The 19,697-nt window shown below is 45.5% G+C and overlaps 1 protein-coding gene, 1 long non-coding RNA gene and 1 other non-coding gene across 5 annotated transcripts in view; 1 reads left to right on the top strand and 2 right to left on the bottom strand.

Moving 5' to 3' along the window:
* Positions 1–4,415, bottom strand: part of ddx41 (DEAD-box helicase 41) — a 34,679-nt gene extending 30,264 nt beyond the window's left edge. Inside the window, exons 1-2 of one of the 3 annotated variants that reach the window (XM_033044421.1) lie at positions 4,284–4,415; positions 3,376–3,453 (exon numbers count right to left, since the gene is read on the bottom strand). In XM_033044421.1, the coding sequence (XP_032900312.1) occupies positions 3,376–3,453; positions 4,284–4,334 (129 nt within the window). In that variant the 5' untranslated portion in view covers positions 4,335–4,415. Of the gene's footprint in view, positions 1–3,375; positions 3,454–3,739; positions 3,857–4,283 lie in introns of those variants that run through there. The other 2 variants (XM_033044422.1, XM_033044423.1) reach the window with 2 other exon arrangements.
* Positions 4,416–8,538: 4,123 nt separating this feature from the next.
* Positions 8,539–8,611, bottom strand: trnar-ucg. The gene has a single exon. It is a non-coding gene; the product is annotated as a tRNA-Arg (tRNA).
* Positions 8,612–17,003: 8,392 nt separating this feature from the next.
* On the top strand, positions 17,004–18,472 carry LOC116988020. Its single transcript, XR_004415846.1, has 2 exons — positions 17,004–17,163; positions 18,099–18,472. It is a non-coding gene; the product is annotated as an uncharacterized LOC116988020 (long non-coding RNA).
* The last annotated feature ends 1,225 nt before the right edge of the window (positions 18,473–19,697 follow it).

The following is a 19,697-nucleotide window of genomic DNA, read 5'->3' as shown; positions in this document are numbered from 1 at the left end:
GTTGCAATCCAGGAACACTCAGTCCCGTCAGCAAGTTTTCAACCTTTAAAAAGAGAACAGGAGGGGGAGGGAGTGCTATCACATCTTTACATAACTAAAACGCTGATCTTGTTATCTTCCGGTTTACACGGATTTTCTATTTACGCTAAAACAGTACGTAACAGCGTTACGATTTTTCGCCAGCTCACTCACCGTTCACTTGTGCTGCGAATGCACCAAGTTTTGTTCCAATCGGTGGCACAATGTAAAAGTTAGCAAGGTTTAAAAATCTTAAAAACCGTGCATGTGCAGATCGATCGCCTCTCCTGCCAGTCATGGCCGCGCGGATTAGTCTCTTCGCCTGTCACTCTTGCGCCATTGCGTTTTTACTGAAGCTGAGGTTGGCCAGCGGAGGTCTCCAACCGGACACAATTTTCGGAGGGACCAGAAGCGGCACGGCCCGGGAGATGTCGCCAAACGGAAAGCTGAGAATCTGATCCCGGCAGAGGAGAGCGTGCAGCTCCCGCTGCAAGTCCCAAACACACCACCATCATAACGCCTCGCAGCTCCATGCACACACGCTGTTGTATCAGATCTTGGATTTGTCCATAAGTGTGCCCTCTGGTGATTACAGAGTACAGATGCTCCTCGATTTACAATGCAAAGCCCAGCACCCCATCCAACTCATGAACCGATGATCGGCCATGAGAAGGAGAGATGGTGGTGTCGGCGGTAAGCGAAGGTCCGAAGGTTGGACACCTGGCCAGGCTGCCGACCGACTGGGCCACGGGCGAGGCACTGCTGCTGCACTCCATGGGCTGCACTTTGTCGGGACGGGTGAGGCGGGGCCGGATGCGGCGCTCGACACGAGTAGTAGCAGTCAAATACGGGACATGGGCACTCTTGTTTGGGACAAATCAATTTAGCCCAATATACGGGATGTCCAGGCTAATACGGGACAGTTGGCAACCCAACTCACCAGGCCCTGAGGAAAGCAGTTAAGTTGCAAGGAGAACATGGCCGCTGCGGATGATCAGAGGCAGAAGAAGGGCACGTTAGATCAGTATGTGAGGGAGAAGGGAACAAGATAGGTTACACACACACACACACACACACATATATTCACACTCACTCCCAAACACACGCTCACGCACACTCTCACACACATGCACACACATGCACACACCCTCTCACACTCACACACGCACGGTCATACACACTCATGCACGCTCACACTCGCACCCTATACCCACCACCCACTGTGTGGAAATGTTACCCCTCAGGTTCCTTTCAAGTTTTTCCTCTCTCACCTTAAACCTACGTCCTCTAGTTCTTGAATTCCCAACTATGGGGAAAGGACTGTACCCTCCTGATTTTATATATCTCTCCGTAAGATCATTCTTTGATCTCCTACGCGAGAAGAAATAAAGTCCCAGCCTGTCCAACTCTCTGTATAACTCAGGCCCTGGGATCCTGGCAAACATCCTCAAGTTTTTTCTGCACTCATCCCTGCTTGACGGCATCTTTCTTAAAGCAGGTTGACCGAAACTGAACACAATTAACTCTTGAATCCAAGAATATGTTGTGGATCTCAATACAATATTATTGAGATTGCAAAGTACAGCATTTCATCCATTCCAGCCCACCACCCTTTTCTCTAGGATCTTTAGCAAAGCATATTGATCCATTTGCTACCTTGAATATTGTACTCTGGTCAAGGAAACACCAAGAAAATGGAATGCTAAGTGTTTGCCGGTCTATTGAGTCCCTTGCAATCTAGTTATATATACATTTAGCAACAGGGGGTCCATGAAGAAGGAATTGTAACTGCCTTACAATTTTTATATTTTATTTTTCAAGAGGTGATCAGGAGAACTGATGAGGGCAAGGTGATAGAAGATGCTTACAGGGACTTTAGCAAGGCTTTTGAAGGCCCTGTATGGTAGGCTGATCTGGAAGGTTAGAACATATGGGATCTAACATGAGTGAGCCAACTGGATACAAAATTGGCTTGAGGGCAAGAGGCAGAGAATAGTAGTGGAGGGTAGTTTTTCTATATGAGGTTGTGACCAGTGGGGATCTGTGCTGGGTCTAATGCTGTTTTCATATATACAGCATTGATTATTTGGATACGATGTAGTGTGACAGCAGGGCATAGACTAACTAGGAAGGTGGCCAAGAGAATGACAGATGCAATCTACATTACAACTGAAATGTTGCATTTTGAGAGTTTAAATCTGGGTGGAGCTTATACAGTGTAAAGCAGGGACCTGTGATTGTTGACAAACAGTGAAACCTTGTGGTACAAGAACACAGTTGTTTGAAAACTGAAACACAGATAGACAGGGTGAATATGGCGTATGGCCATCTCTCCAGCATTCCCTGCTGTAAATGTACAGAATTACAGGATGTGGGCACTCAGTCACTTTTCTCTACGTTCCAATTGACAGAACATAATCTCTCTCCACTTATTTCCCAGTGTGGGAATCTAAACATTCACACAAATCCTCTCTACTGCTGCATTTAAGAATGACAGAACTTGTTCTCTCAGCTGTTAGCTCTGCCTAATGTTCCTGGAGGAACTGGATGCAATACCACAAGCCCTCGCTCTGGTGCAATCTCCCTGAATGACCGGATGCATTCTCTCAGGTGGCCATCCCCACTCTGTGCTCTGTTTTTCAGGACTGGAAGAATGACACAAACACCCATCCTGATACAAGTTTCCAGACGGACAGAATGTAAAACCTCAAGAACTGTCTCTCGCACTCTGCCAATTTTTCATTGATAGAGAAGGCCATATCTGAAGCTCTGATTTCGTCATGAAAGAATACACTCTCCGTCTCTCCTTTACCTATATAAATTGCCTTCTCTCCAGCAATTTCTCTCTCATTATATGCTCAATTTCACCCTGACATACGATGAGCTTATGCGTAACCCTTTAAGTAATCTTTCTATTGCAAGATCTTAGGCTGACAATGCAATCTCTCAAACATTCACTTTATCTTTCCTCTGAGAAAACTAGCTTCTCAGGATATACTTTCTGATGGACTGTCTGTCCCAGAGACAGATCTTTTAAGCAGACACTTACTGTTGGTAGTATCTAAGTGATGGCATATTTGCTGTTGGCACAGTTACATGGGATAAAGGGTAGTGGAGGGTTGAGGTCATGAACCATATTAGAATAAACTGAAATAAACTGTAACTTGGCCAGGATGTTCAGATAAATAGACAGATCACAGAACGCCAGTCGGTGAAAGGACTGGAGACAATAGTTCTCTTCCATCGCCACTGAAAAATTATCAAAGCAACGGGAATGATACGGAAACAGCTGCCAAGAGCAGAGCAAAATCAAACATTATCTATTTACAAACATATTGAAGAGTGGAAGTCACTTACCATCTGTTGCTTTCTCTGTTTAACAGGAACATATGGGATGTATTCGTCACCTTCATCCTGTTCTTCAGATCGTGCACGCTGAAATACAGTAAAATCATTTAAAATATACAGTGATCCTGTTGTAGGGTGACAATGCATCTCCTCATACTTCGACTCAATCGTGCTCTCATATCCGCCCACATCCAGTCCCTTCATACCTACACCTAGGTCATCTTGCATGCTATCCAATATTTTAACAACTTTCAACACCCTGGCCCCCACCATCTCAGGAAGGCCTGATAGGGAAATGTTCCTTGCAAGAACATAGATCCAACCCGTTCCCCTCTACTAACATTCTCCTCTGCCTCACAGAACTTGCTCTTACCTTGAGCATTCTTCCTCAGGTCGGCAGGCCATAAGACATGAGAGTACAATTTTCCAGAGACACGCAAGGTTAACCAGAACTCTGTAGCTCAGCAGCAGCGTCGCTCTAGGGCTGGTCTGAGGACGGGTCCCGACTCGAAACGTCATCCATCCTTTTCCTTCACAGATACTGCCTGGCCCGCTGAGTTACTCCAGCACCGTGTGTCTATTTTCGCTCTGAGACAAGGCCATCGTGTGTAGGAAGGAACTGCAGATGCTCGTTTACATCGAAGATAGGCACAAAATGCTGGAGTAACTCAGCGTGACAGGCAGCATCTCTGGAGAGAAGGAATAGGTGACGTTTTGGGTCGAGACCCTTCTTCAGACAGACTTTTTCTCGGGAGATGCTGCCTGTCCCGCTGAGTTACTCCAGCATTTTGTGTCTGCCATCATGTAACTGCCGGACAGTCTCTGGCGGGGACCCCGCTGCTAGTACTTGTGCTCCACACAGAGGCCGCCGTGGATCCCGTGCCGACGGACGTCTGGCGTCATCTCCCCGCTCTTACCTTCTCAGCGACGCCGCCAGCCTGCTCTCCGGTCAAAGTATCTGGCTCCATCGCTGTAATCTTTGCTGGTACCCAGCTGGGCGACCACTCTTCCGGTCCGTCCGCTAATTCCTCCGAACCTTTCCATCCGTTTGCCTGTCCCCCCGCCGCTTCCGGGGAGGACGGGTGCAAACCAAAGATCTTATAGCTATAACCAAAGATCTGCTCTAAGATTTTTGGCTATAACATCTTTGGTGCAAACGATGGGAGTGAAAGATGCGGACGCTGAAACTGCGTAGTCACCTTGGAGCCAAGATCATCTGAGTCAACCGGGGACCTTGCCTGCGCATTGATTGCAGGTCTTTCACACAGAATCTGCCTTTGGTTTCACAAGAAACTACAGATGTTGGAATCATTAAAAAATCATGCGAGCCATGCATTCCTTGCTTCCATGCTTTTGTACCTCGGAGATATGGACATGTTACAGCAGATATAAAGTACTGGAGACATATCATCTATTCCTTCTCCATAAAGTTCAAGTTCATTGGCAGGATTGGATCAGAGTCCTCTCCCAGGCCGATATCCCCATCGAGGCACCGATTAGACTCAGACAGCTGTAATGGGAAATCTCCATTATCCCCCATGTCGGTGACCAGACTCCCGATGTAGGCACTCGGCCCTTGGCTCCATCATGGAAAGAGATGTCCAGAAGTGTAATGAATTGGTATTGATTTATTACTATCACATGTACTTAGATACAGTGAAAATGTTTGCCTGCTACCCTGGTAAATCATACCATACACAGGGCTGCCAACATTGGGTGAGAGTTGGGAGTGATGCTGGCATAGATGCTTTAGGCATTCGGGGTGCCTGGGAGGTGGCACACTCCTGCCATTAATCCTAGACTTCTCAGAATCTGAGAGAGTAAAATGGGATGAGTGCAGAAGCAGTGTTGATGCTTGGCACAAACATGTTTGGCACTGTATAACTCCATGTTCAGGCAGCAGGAAGACTCCTTTGTAGTTACCACAGTCAGACGTGGCTCCCCCCTTAAAGATGGTTCTGGTTACAGCATCTCTGAGCTTCCCAGATGTGGATGATGACGTTAATTTATAACCAAAGTCCATCTCTTCCAAGCTTTAGAACTTCAGCACAGATTGAGTATAGGAGCAGGGAGGTTCTGCTGCATTTGTACAGGGTCTTGGTGAGAGCACACCTGGAGTATTGCGTACAGTTTTGGTCTCCAAATCTGAGAAAATACATTCTTGCCATAGAGAAGGTTCACCAGACTGATTCCTGGGATGTCAGGACTTTCATATGAAGAAAGACTGGATAGACTCGGCGTGTACTCACTAGAATTTAGAAGATTGAGGGGGGATCTTATAGAAACGTACAAAATTCTTAAGGGTTGGACAGGCTAGATGCAGGAAGATTGTTCCCGATGTTGTGGAAGTCCAGGACAAGGGGTCACAGTTTAAGGATAAAGGGGAAATCCTTTAGGACCGAGATGAGAAAAACATTTTTCACACAGAGAATGGCGAATCTCTGGAACTCTCTGCCACAGAAGGTAGTTGAGGCCAGTTCATAGGTTATATTTAAGAGGGAGTTAGATGTGGCCCTTGTGGCTAAAGGGATCAGGGGGTATGGAGAGAAGGCAGGTACAGGATACTGAGTTGGATGATCTGCCATGATCATATTGAATGGCGGTGCAGGCTCGAAGGGCCGAATGGCCTACTCCTGCATCTATTTTCTATGTTTCAATGCCGTCAGCTCCTGAGGCAGCCTTTTTCCTAATTTGGCACCTGGCCTTTCTGATATTTTGTCAAACAGGAACAGTAGCTGGGCTGAACCAGATAGTTTATTATTAAAGAGAATCCAGGGCACTCATGTCAAGAACAGAGTCATAGTTGTGAGATTTGGAGTTCTCCTTCAACAATTATGCTGTGGTTAACATATTGCTGATTGTCTGACCCATCTATGGAAATTATTTATCCTATTTCCTACATTATACCAGTGACTACCTCCAGAATTCCTCCTCATAGGCTCCAAAGCCACACTCAGCAAAATCAATAACCCCACTCTCACCATCGACGGCACCACTGTCTCCCCATCTCCCCAGGCCCGCAACCTTGGCGTGATCTTTGATTCCACCCTCTCCCTTGAGCCTCACATCTGCCATGTCATTAAAACCTCCTTCTTTCATCTCCGCAACATCGCCAAACTCAGACCCTCTCTCACTCCGCCTGCTGCTGAAAGACTCATCCATGCCTTCATCTCCTCCCGACTGGACTACTGCAACTCACTTCTCCTTGGCATCAGCTCCACCTACATCAACCGACTCCAACTGGTCCAGAACGCAGCCGCCCGACTCATCACCCACACCAAATCCTGGCATCACATCACTCCAGTCCTCAAAAAACTTCACTGGCTTCCCATCTCCCACCGGATCACCTACAAAATCCTGGTCCTCACCTACAAAGCCCTCCACCATCTGGCCCCCACATATCTCATTGACCTCCTCTCCCCCTACCAACCCTCACGGTCCCTCAGATCCACATCAGCCGGTCTCCTCTCCATCCACAAGTCCAACCTCCGCAGTTTTGGGGACAGAGCCTTCTCCAGGGCAGCTCCCAGGCTCTGGAACTCCCTCCCCCAACTGATCCGCAATTCCGTGTCCCTCCCCATCTTCCAGTCCCGCCTCAAGACCATCTCTTCACCTCTGCCTATCCTTAGCCCCACGTCCCCGTCCCTTTTCATCTGTGCATTAATTGCCTCATGCTGTGTTTTGTATTGAATTCTGTCTTTACTTTGTGTACTAGTCATGTCTCTACTATTTATTTCATTCCCCTTACATGTTTTTCCTATACATGCTCAATTTTTGTAAGGTGTCCTTGAGACTCTTGAAAGGCGCCCATAAATAAAATGTATTATTATTATTATTATTAGAAGCACCTTACAGTCTGAAAGGTGCTTAGGGTCTTCCTGAGATTGTGGAATGAGCTATAGTAATGTGTGTGATACAAGGGACTAAAGTAGATGATCCTATGGGGAAACGGTTGTTATTTATAAACAGGGACCTGAATCCATAAGTGTTGTTATGATAGGGTAACAGGGTCTGTAATTACCCGATGGGGAAATCGTGTAGGGAAATTTGGACACGGTCTACCACAGAGCACTGAGATTTGTTACTAATTTTAAAACCCTCACGCACCACTGCTCTTTGTATGCTCAAATTGGATGGTTTGCCCTGTCCACCCGCAGACTCCATCATTGGCATATCCTTATTTATAAGACTATCCTCGGTGTTCTTCCTTCATACCTGCAGAAGTATGTAATTCGAAAAAGCACAGGAACTTATCAGCTCCGCTCTGAGGACTTGTTCTTACTAACTGTACCTAAAGTCCGTACTGAACTGGGGAAAAGGGCATTTAGTTATGCTGCTCCCTTCGCATGGAACCAGCTGCAGAATAAACTAGAACTTAAGGAGCTGGTTTCTATAAACAGATTTAAATCCCTTCTTAATGATGTTGAAGCGGGCTCTTCTGTCTGTACATGCTTTGTTTGATGATGTTCTGACTGTGACTCTATTTATATGTTCTCTGTTGTTTTTAAATTATTGTCTGTAACTGTGCTGCTGCCTGTCTTGGCCAGGACTCTCTTGTAAAAGAGATTTTTAATCTCAATGAGACTTCTCCTGGTTAAATAAAGGTTAAATAAAATAAAATAAAAATTACTAGTGGGATAACTGGGATGTTATTAGCCGGTGGAGTAACTTTAGAGACTGGGCATGTTATCAGCCGCCTAGATGGGTGGTTGACTGGCGACTGGCTACAGACTATGCGAGTTGCGCTCAGTGGTGACAATATAAACCTCAGCCGGCCATCGGAGCCCTCCCACAAACTGCGACCTTGGGAGCCCTCCCACAAGCAAAGATCTTATTGCGAGCTTTGCCCACAAGCTTAGACTCCCGACCGCCAGGTTCTGAGAGGGGGTGGATGAGACTCAAGTCCCGTGCTTCACTCCCCCCCCAATCCCACAGCCCCTACTACTCTAGCTGGAGCCCCGAGCTGACAGCTCCGGGAAGGTGCGGGGAGGGGACCCGCCTGAGTGGCTCAGCTTGTGATTATCTAACTATTCATGTTACACATTTTAAACACAATTTAAAAAATCAGTTTTAATCGCCTGAGGTTGTGAATCGTGGAACGCTGCCGCTCTTTTGCATAAATGCACGACTAATTCAACATTTAAAAAAGGTACATGTCTCTGGCACAAAAGACGACCACGAAGGGACTCGAACCCTCAATCTTCCGATCCGAAGTCGGACGCCTTATCCATTAGGCCACGCGGTCGATGCATCTGCTGCACTAGGCTGCACATCGGCAGTGGTGATGGGAGGCAGTCCCGCGTTGCCTAATTGTGAACTTACTGGTTCCAGCCCGTTCTCTCTGCTCCTCCTCCTCGCCACTGCTCCCTGCGCCGCTCGTCTCTGATTGAACGCCGAGGAAATGAGCAGCAAAGATGCTAGCTCCTCCAGTATCTTTGCTGAGCAGCGACGGGCTCTGCATTGCTCTGCCAGAGTTTGGACACAGGCATCGGACACAAGTTTTCCAGACACGGGGAGACGATAGTAACATACCAGACGGTAGACGATTTTCCAGCATCTGCAGTTCCTTCTTAAACATTCTGTAACATACCAGACTGTTTGTTGTACACCCATTGGAATGTATCCCTCTCTTCATCCTTTCTGTGGATTAATTCCATTCAGCCCAACTCCCCGCTCCTTTCCCACTCTAGTTCACTAAAATCAAATAACTGCAGATGCTGGAAATTTGAAATAAACAAGAACAGAAAATGCTGCAAACACTCAGCTGGTCAGCCAGCTTCTGTGGAAAGAGAGATGGTTAACGTTCCAGCAGCTTCGTCAGAACTGGTGAAGAGAGAAAAACAGTCTGCAATTAAGTTGTTTATTTTATGTACAAGGACAGTGAGGTACAGGTAGAAGTGTCTCGACCCGAAACGTCACCAATTACCGGAATGTTAGTAGAACGAAGTTGGATGATTCTGTGGTCGAGGAAGAAACAGAGGGCCACTCAACTAAATCAAAGGTTGTTTCCATAGCAGCACAAAATATCCCGAGTTGTTGAGCTACCCTGGGAAGTTAAGCACAAACTTTCTCCATCCCAATCCCCATCCCATTATTGGTAAAACGGGTGGTTTCAACACAACGTAACTTTGTGCATAACGCCTGAGTTTGACAATAGACAATAGGTGCAGGCCATTTGCCCCCTCGAGCCAGCACTGCCATTCATTGTGATCATGACTGATCATCCACAATCAGTACCCCTTCCTGCCGTCTCCCTTTATCCCCTGACTCTGATATCTTTAAGAGCTCTGTCTAGCTCTCTCTTGAAAGCATCCAGAGAACCAGCCTCCACCGCCCTCTGTGGTAGAGAATTCCGCAGAAAACGGTTTTCCTCATCTCTGTTCTAAATGGCTTACCCCTTATTCTTAAACTGTGACCCCTGGTTCTGCACTCCCTCAACATCGGGAACATGGTTCCTGCCTCTAGCGTGTCCAAGCCCTTCATAATCTTAGGTACACAAAAAAGCTGGAGAAACTCAGCGGGTGCAGCAGCAACTATGGAGCGAAGGAAATAGGCAACGTTTCGGGCCAAAACTTTTCTTCATAATCTTATACGTTTCAATATATGTACGGTATATTACTGGGCATGGTCTTATGTATTGCATCAATTAAACTTTTCATAACATTCAAACAATCAAATTCACTTTCTTTGGTTCTATTTTGTGTTTCTAAACACAAGTAGCATATGATCTGTACATCATATCTTTCAAAAGGAGTTTGTTTACCTTACAATGTGTGGCAAGTTTGCCACTTTTACAAATCTAATCTAATGACTGGCTTACGCACTCATTCTGACCTCCTGACATGTTTAGGGGGTGAGTCAGGGCGTGGCACTGAGTTAGGTTCTGGATCATTTGCCTTTGCCCTGCACATTCTATGGAGAATCTGATCTTATATCTGAAGGTGGATATGGAATGATACCAAAGTCAGACGGACCTGCTTCTTCTTTTAGGTTTTGGTCTTGAACTGGTTCATCTCTTGCTGGATTCATATGGTTTGTATGTACACTTCTCACAGGTCCTCCAATCAACTACCTCATAATACCACACACTTCAACAATGGCTTCCATCTCCTATTTGCTTGCTTTGTGACGGGGGCTGAGAACTCAAACCTGATCATGTGTATTGAATCTGCTTCCTTTTTTACTTCTCACATAATGACGTTTCTGATCAGATTATTCATGTTCAACCGTGGGAGACAGGTTAGGCAGAACCAAGCTCAGTCTGGTCGTGAGCCTTCCTTTCATGAAAAGTAGAGCTAGGGTATACCCTGTGCTAGGTTGTGGAGTTGGGCAATATTTCAGAAAGAAACTAGCTAGCCGTTGTGACATACTGAATTTCAAATTCCCTTCAAGAATTTGCTTCTTTAGAGCTTCCCTGGCTGATCCGGCATCTTTTGGCAGCGTTGTGAGATGCCGGATGGTAAGTTGGGACTAAGGTATGCCTGATACCATTTAGCTACATGACATTTTGGAACAGTGCAGTGGGCCAATATAAGAGACAAGCTTTTCAGGTAAGCCGTGACAAGAAAAATAGACCGTAATGCACCTTTTGTTCTTTCTGTTGTATTTGTACCCATGTGTATTACCTCAGTCCACTTTGAGTGGCTAACTACTAACACAGAAAATTATTATTCCCTTGTTCACAAAAATCCACACAAATCCTCTGAAAAGGTTTAGTAGATACAAGACTATGTTGGCAATGAGGTTTGGACAGGCCTAATTCTACATTCCGGAAAGTGTTACATTTTCTTGCCATTTCTTCTATCTCATTGTTTAATCCTGATCTCCGGCAATGGACTTCATTTCTACGGTGCCCATGTGTTCACTATGGAGTTCCCTCAAAGAATTGGGTACTACTACTCTGTGACCCCTTTGATACACCATTGCTCTCATGACAATTCATGTTGTCTATTGTGATAAGGTTTTAGTTCATCAGTACATGGTTTTTATCTGACCATCCACTCAAAGTTTGTCCATACACTTGTTTTAGCACTGTCCTTTGGAGTTTCAGCAGCAATTTCAGATGCTGTGACTGGAAAGTCCAAAGACATGGCTCCAGGGTGACCAAGGCTGGGAGCTGAACATCCAGGGATATTCAATATTCAGGAGGGATAGACAGAAAGGAAAAGGAGGTGGGGTAGTGTTGCTGGTTAGAGAGGAGATTAACGCAATAGAAAGGAAGGACATTAGCTTGGAGGATGTGGAATCAATATGGGTAGAGCTGCGAAACACTAAGGGGCAGAAAACGCTAGTGGGAGTTGTGTACAGGCCACCTAACAGTAGTAGTGGAGTTGGGGATGGCATCAAACAGGAAAATAGAAATGCGTGCAACAAAGGTAAAACAGTTATAATGGGTGACTTCAATCTACATATAGATTGGGTGAATCAAATTGGCAAGGGTGCTGAGGAAGAGGATTTCTTGGAATGTATGCGGGATAGTTTTCTAAACCAACATGTAGAGGAACCAACGAGAGAGCAGGCTATTCTAGACTGGGTATTGAGTAAGCAATTGAGTTAGTTAGCAGTCTTGTTGTGCGTGGCCCCTTGGGCAAGAGTGACCATAATATTGTTGAGTTCTTCATTAGGATGGAGAGTGACATTGTTAATTCAGAAACAAGGGTCCTGAACTTAAAGAAAGGTAACTTTGAGGGTATGAGACGTGAATTGGCCAAGATAGATGGCAATTGATTCTTAAAGGGTTGACGGTGGATATGCAATGGAAGGCATTTAAAGACTGCATGGATGAGCTACAACAATTGTTCATCCCAGTTTGGCAAAAGAATAAATCAGGGAAGGTAGTGCATCTGTGGATAACAAAGGAAATCAGGGATAGTATCAAAACAAAAGATGAAGCATACAAATTAACCAGAAAAAGCAGCCTACCAGAGGACTGGGAGAAATTCAGTCCAGCAGAGGAGGACAAAGGGGTTATTTAGGAAAGGGAAAATAGATTATGAAAGAAAACTGGCAGGGAACATAAAAACTGACTGCAAATGTTTTTATAGATATGTGAAGAGAAAAAGATTAGTTAAAACAAATGTAGGTCCCTTGCAGTCAGAAACAGGTGAATTGATCATGGGGAACAAGGACATGGCAGACCAATTGAATAATTACTTTGGTTCTGTCTTCACTAAGGAAGACATAAATAATCTGCCGGAAATAGCAGGGGACCGGGGGTCAAATGAGATGGAGGAACTGAGTGAAATCCAGGTTAGCCGGGAAGTGGTGTTAGGCAAATTGAATGGATTAAAGGTCGATAAATCCCCAGGGCCAGATAGGCTGCATCCCAGAGTACTTAAGGAAGTAGCCCCAGAAATAGTGGATGCATTAGTGATAATTTTTCAAAACTCTTTAGATTCTGGAGTAGTTCCTGAGGATTGGAGGGTAGCTAATGTAACTCCACTTTTTAAAAAGGGAGGGAGAGAGAAAACGGGGAATTACAGACCAGTTAGTCTAACATCGGTAGTGGGGAAACTGCTAGAATCAGTTATTAAAGATGGGATAGCAGCACATTTGGAAAGTGGTGAAATTATTGGACAAAGTCAGCATGGATTTATGAAAGGTAAATCATGTCTGACGAATCTTATAGAATTTTACGAGGATGTAACTAGTAGAGTGGATAAGGGAGAACCAGTGGATGTGCTATATCTGGACTTTCAGAAGGCTTTCGACAAGGTCCCACATAAGAGATTAGTATACAAACTTAAAGCACACGGTATTGGGGGTTTAGTATTGATGTGGATAGAGAACTGGCTGGCAGACAGGAAGCAAAGAGTAGGAGTAAACGGGTCCTTTTCACAATGGAAGGCAGTGACTAGTGGGGTACCGCAAGGCTCAGTGCTGGGACCCCAGCTATTTACAATATATATTAATGATTTGGACGAGGGAATTGAATGCAACATCTCCAAGTTTGCGGATGACACGAAGCTGGGGGGCAGTGTTAGCTGTGAGGAGGATGCTAGGAGGCTGCAAGGTGACTTGGATAGGCTGGGTGAGTGGGCAAATGCATGGCAGATGCAGTATAATGTGGATAAATGTGAGGTTATCCACTTTGGTGGCAAAAACAGGAAAGTAGACTATTATCTGAATGGTGGCCGATTAGGAAAGGGGTACATGCATTGAGACCTGGGTGTCATGGTACACCAGTCATTGAAAGTAGGTATGCAGGTGCAGCAGGCAGTGAAGAAAACGAATGATATGTTAGCATTCATAGCAAAAGGATTTGAGTATAGGATCAGGGAGGTTCTACTGCAGTTGTACAGGGTCTTGGTGAGACCACACCTGGAGTATTGCGTACAGTTTTGGTCTCCTAATCTGAGGAAAGACATTCTTGCCATAGAGGGAGTACAGAGAAGGTTCACCAGACTGATTCCTGGGATGTCAGGACTTTCATATGAAGAAAGACTGGATAGACTTGGCTTGTACTCGCTAGAATTTAGAAGATTGAGGGGGGATCTTATAGAAACTTACAAAATTCTTAAGGGGTTGGACAGGCTAGATGCAGGAAGATTGTTCCCGATGTTGGGGAAGTCCAGAACAAGGGGTCACAGTTCAAGGATAAGGGGGAAATCTTTTAGGACCGAGATGAGGAAAACATTTTTCACACAGAGAGTGGAATTCTCTGCCACAGAAGGTAGTTGAGGCCAGTTCATTGGCTATATTTAAGAGGGAGTTAGATGTGGCCCTTGTGGCTAAAGGGGTCAGGAGGTATGGAGAGAAGGCAGGTACAGGATACTGAGTTGGATGATCAGCCACGATCATATTGAATGGCGGTGCAGACTCGAAGGGCCGAATGGCCTACTCCTGCACCTATTTTCTATGTTTCTATGTTCACTATTTCTGTGACATAGATAGCACCTTCAGTGCCCACATCTGATTATTCGTGAGGCAAATGCGACGATGCATCAGTGATAGCATTTTGTGCCGTGATATTCACTGAGTAGTCATACTGTGACAGGAGAACTGCCCAGCGCTATATCCTCGAGGCTGCCATTGTGGGTGTGGCTGACTGAGGACCACGAATTGTGAGAAGTGGCTTATGATCTGTACATAGGTGAATTTCCAGAAACTGATTAAATTGATCAATCCCAAAGATACCACAGGCTTCTTTCTCGATTTGTGTTTAATTGCACTCGCTCTTGGTGAGTGTTTGTGATGCTAATGTTATGGGCTTTTCTTGCCCATCTTCCATCACGTGAGATCACAGCTCCTACCACACAACTAGATGCACCACAAGCTAGCTTCAATTTGCGATTTGTATCGTAGTGCATCACTGGTGAAGTTTTTCTTACATGCATCGTAAGCATTTTGTTGCTCTTGGACCATTTCCAATTTGCATCCTTTTTCATCATCCTTGTGAAGAGGGGTCAATGTTATTGCGAACGCAGGTAAGAGGCACAAGTAATACTGCACCATACCCAGAAGGAGCGGTTGAGACACGTTCTGTGGTGTTGGCACGTGTTGCTATGGCTTGATTCTTTTCCTTCACTTGTTGAAGTCCACGTTGATCCACTTTCAAACCACGATACACTACTTTAGATTGTAAGAATGCACATTTGCTTCTTTTCAACTTTACATTGTGATCATCAAGCCATTTCAACACATCACTGAGCATCTCCAGGTTCTCCTCCTCAGTAGCAGTCGTGATTAGCATGTCATCATGATTGTCCAAAAAATTTCTTGGAGACATAGCTGGGACATCCCATATATGGGCCTAAATTGGTTTGTCCCATACGGGACCGCCCTTGTCCCGTATTTGACTGCTACTACGCGGGTCGAGGGGACTGTCGGGTCGGAGCGCCGCGTCCGGTCCCGCCCATCCCGTCCCGACGTAATGCAGCCCATGGAGTGCAGCAGAAGTGCCTTGCCCGTGGCCCGGACGGTCGGCAGCCAGGCCAGCTGTCCGACCTTCGCTTACTGCCGACAACACCACCTCTCCTTCTCACAGCCGATCATTGGTTCATGAGTTGGATGGGGTGCTGGACTTTGCGTGCAGCAGAACACAAAGCCCAGCTGGCGGGCCAGCTGAGGAGTTTTGGCCCGTGTGCCGTAATTTGCGCACGGCGTCGCGCGGCCCGGGCCAAAGCTCCTCAACTGGCTCGTCGGCTGAGCTTTGTGCGCAGTCCAGCACCCGGGCCAATTCACCCAGCCACAGCTGAGTCGGTCAACGAATTGCCCCAGACTTGGTGACTTGGTTGACGACCTGTCACTTTCCATGCATCAGTTGCACGCCTGGTTCATTGTAAAGATCAATATTCAAAATTCGAAGTACGGTTTCGAGCTAATGTGTATCACTTTTGCACCATCATAAAGTCAAAATATCGTAAGTTGAGAAGCCTCTGTACTCTGTAACCAACAGAGGGCATGCTTACAGACAGATCCTAGATCTGATACAACATAATCTTCACCCTACCATAGTTACTCAACCAGATGCAACTAAATTTAAGGTAGCTCTTCTTCTCCAAGAATCCTTTTTTGCTTAAATCTACCCTCCGCCACCTCCAGTTTAAATTCCATTTGGAATATTTTGGAGGACCAAGAACCAAGAACAGCCAGTGTGCTTGTTGCATGTGCTGTTGTCGCCACGCACGAGTGAGTCACCTGTCGTCCAATCACAGGCCCTCTTATGCGCATCAGTTGTACACTTTATTTTGCCAATTCCTGCCATGTAGACACAAACATGGTCTTGAGGATTTGTGTAGCTGCTGCTTTTACAGCCCCACGCATAGAAGGATCGCCAATCAGTCGTGCTGCAAAACAGTCCTACGCTGAACTTAAATGTTGAGTTCACAAACTCTATCCGATCCTCATCGCCATTTGTAAGAAGTTACGGTGGGAGCATGTCGATGGAAACAGACACAGGTTTTAGTTAAGCAATTGCCAATGGGCTTTTTTTTATCGCACTAAAGTACACTGCACATGCTAACATATAGATAAGCGTAAGAATGATGAGATACCAACACACTCATGACTCAAAGTTCAACCTATGGTACATCAAGTTCTTAAAGGTAGTTATAATCTTATACACAACAATCTGGTTGGATATTGTGCATTATTCTATTTTCTCAATGTCATTCACTGCCTATCAGTGACATTGTCTTCCAGTTGAAAAGTTAACCCTAATTTTAACCCTAAATCGAGCTAATAGGACTTGATGTTTCAATCCCTGTAATCAGTCGGCACTCTTGCTATTTGCAGTGGGATTGGAGTAGTGAAAGGTAGGGTGGGTACATCATCGGGGTCACAGGTGGGCACCCTTCTTCTTTGACCTTTCATTGACAAGCCCACAACATCTCCAGAGGGCTCAACGGTGATACCTTGGCGTCCCAGTTACACCTCCCCCCCCCCCCCCTTCCTCAATTTCATACCCTTCTGTCTTCATCTTGCAGCCCAATTGTTTTCTCTCCTTTTGATCCAATTCCAATTACTGCTTTTTTTCTGCAGAATTTGATAATGACTTGATTGCTTGTTGGAGGGAGCGAACTCTCACCCCCATTTTTTTGGAAATACTAACAGGAGTATTTTTTAACTAACTGCCTTGCCGTCATGTATTAGGAGCTTGCTCCGGGTTTTGAAGATTCCGCTCCCGATCAACTCATGATCAACTCCGGGTCTTCGATGCGGCTCCGTGCTGCACATGCGCTGAGCCCAGAGACGGAAGAGCGCCGCCGCCGCCATGAAGCCGTTCTTCAGGCGCTGGGCGCAGCCGCTGCTGTTCGGGACGATGGCGGTGGGGCTGGCGAGCGCTTTTGTCTACAGGTGAGGGGGTGTCGGTCGGTCCGTTCCCTCCGGTGAGCGGCGCCCCGAATAGAGGAGGTTAGAACTGGAAAATGAGGAGAGGAGGAGGCCGTTCGGCCCCCTTAGGATGCCCTCGGTGATGGGGTCGACGTCCATCTTTCCATCCCCTCCCCATGGACCCCCCCATCCCCTGCTATCCCCACCCCGTGCAACACCTGTCCTCTCCCGGGGTCCCTCTCACCCTGATTCCGGATCCCTCGGCACCAGAAACTCCCTGCCTGCAGCCAGCCTGAAGTGTCCTGCAAGAAAAGTTGGCGAGGGGGCCAAAGCTTCTCTCTTGCAATAAAGTGTTATTTGTTTCACCAGCGTATTGCTTTCACGCTGCTTGTGCACCGCGATAACCAGGTCCTTTAGAATGGTGGCGATTACCAACCCCTCGCCGTTTGTTTAATACTATTAAATATTTCTATCTCATTACACTATTTAAGTTGGCTTCTGAAAATACTGATCTAGAAATCCATCCTTTATACATTCCAAGAATTTATCCTCTTATCTTGTTAGTATGAATTTGATTTGTAGATCGAAAGTCCCCATGATTACTGCATAAACCCTTGCAATCATGTCGGATTTCTTTATTTATACTATGTCGTTTAGAAAAATCTAGTGTTTGGAGGCCAATTATCAACTCACCATTGTTATGACCCCAGTTCTTCCAACCACATTCTACACTATAACCTACCATTCTAAGATCGTGTCTGACATATATTGATCTCAACCCTTAACAGTGCTGTCCCACCTCTTTATCCATTTTGCCTAACCTTCCTGAAAGTCTTGGTGGAGCTAATGCACTGGCAGCTGGAATCATGGTTTGAAGTTTATTAAGGGTTGACCCAGGTCACCAGCAGCCCTGGGTGATCACTGGCCCAGGCTTTAGCAGTATTTTCTGTTTTGAACAGGCGCAGTTTTTTCCAAGATATTGAAGAGATCCGAGCGAGAGAGCACCAGAAATACAATGAGAAGTTGCAGATGGTTCTGGAACGAAGGGAGAGGCAGCTGCTGGAAATAGACCAGAAGAAATCATCCCGGTGAGCTTGGCAATGAGCTGAACGTTGCCAGTGTATATAGTGGCTATAAATCCTGCTCCAGGGAACTAACTGCAACCAGGCACGATGTGCGGTCTGGCATCTGGACTGGACAATTAGACTAAAAACAGGAGCAATGGTCCAAAATGCAGATAGTGAATTGCGCCTTAAAGGATTACACTAAATTAATTATGTGTTTCTACATTGTACACTATGTTGTAATAAATCAATTATGAGTATTATGTTAACATAGGAGCTTGGTTTGTTTCATTCAACACACAGACCATCTCCACTTATGCTCACACAATACAGAGGCTTCATCATCACCTGGTTATAAGACTACTTTGAATTGCACTGCAAATATTAAACCAGGAGATCCCAGATCTAGTCCCTTGTTCTTTGCTTAATCACAGGCAATCTTGAGGAAAGAGAAAGGACAGATAATGGAGCCAAGTTCAGCAATGTAATGTGTAATTGATCAATGCAAAGACAAACACAATTTGATAAAATTGATCTTAGTTGCTTTGTGCATTTTTCTGGCAGAAGATGGTTGAAACGCCAGGTTTGTCTTTATTAATAATACTGACCTGTCCCATTGTTGCAGATGGTGATGTTCTTGGTGCTGCTTCCTCCTCCCATAGTTTAATTGCCCACCATCTTTCATAAGTGGAAGTAGCAGGCTTTCAGATCCCTGATCCTTTGAGGAAAATTTAGCTGTATCACCTGTCATTTTCATTTCTGTGCCCAAATAGAGTCATACATTGTGGAAACAGGTCCTTTGGCCCAACTTGCCCCCACCGGCCAACATGTCCCAGCTACACTATTCCCACCTATCTGCATTTGGCCCATATCCCTCCAAACCTGTCTATCCATGCACCTGTCTAACTTTTTCTTAAACATTGCATAGTCCTTGCATCAACTACCTCCTCTGGCAGCTCATTCCATTCACCCATCACACGATGTGTGAAAAAATGTAGATCTATGTTGTAACTTTCCCATGTTTAATGAACCTATTCTCAATAGAGCTTTCCGCACAACTCATTGAACCAGGCTTTCTTTCTTGATAATAATTACTAAATTACACTTTGAAGTGGCTTGCATTTCTGTTGATGAGTGAAGGAACGTCCTAGATATCCTATTTTGAACTGCAAGTTCATTTTGTATATCCCTTTTGATATTTAGAAGGTGCCACACAACGCAATGGAGGTGCCCTTGGTTGTCTCCACAAAGAATGGGTGGTATTACTTTCACTCATCGTTGGACAAGGGGTGGAAGATTGCAACCGTCACATGGTCCACCCTGTTTCGGCGAATGCAATCAACCAAATCAAATAGAACAAGTTGTCCTACAACTTTTTAGCTGTGCATGCTATACGCAAGAAGAAGATCGTTGCACAACAGATGCATATGCTGTTGACCATGTTTCAAAACTCAACCATTTTGGTAATAATCTTATCAAGCTATTCTTTGTGAT

Source organism: Amblyraja radiata, chromosome 26, assembly GCF_010909765.2.
Source record: "Amblyraja radiata isolate CabotCenter1 chromosome 26, sAmbRad1.1.pri, whole genome shotgun sequence".
Lineage (NCBI taxonomy): Eukaryota > Metazoa > Chordata > Chondrichthyes > Rajiformes > Rajidae > Amblyraja > Amblyraja radiata.
Note: the sequence above shows the minus strand (reverse complement) of the source record. Positions and strands in the feature narration are given on the sequence as shown.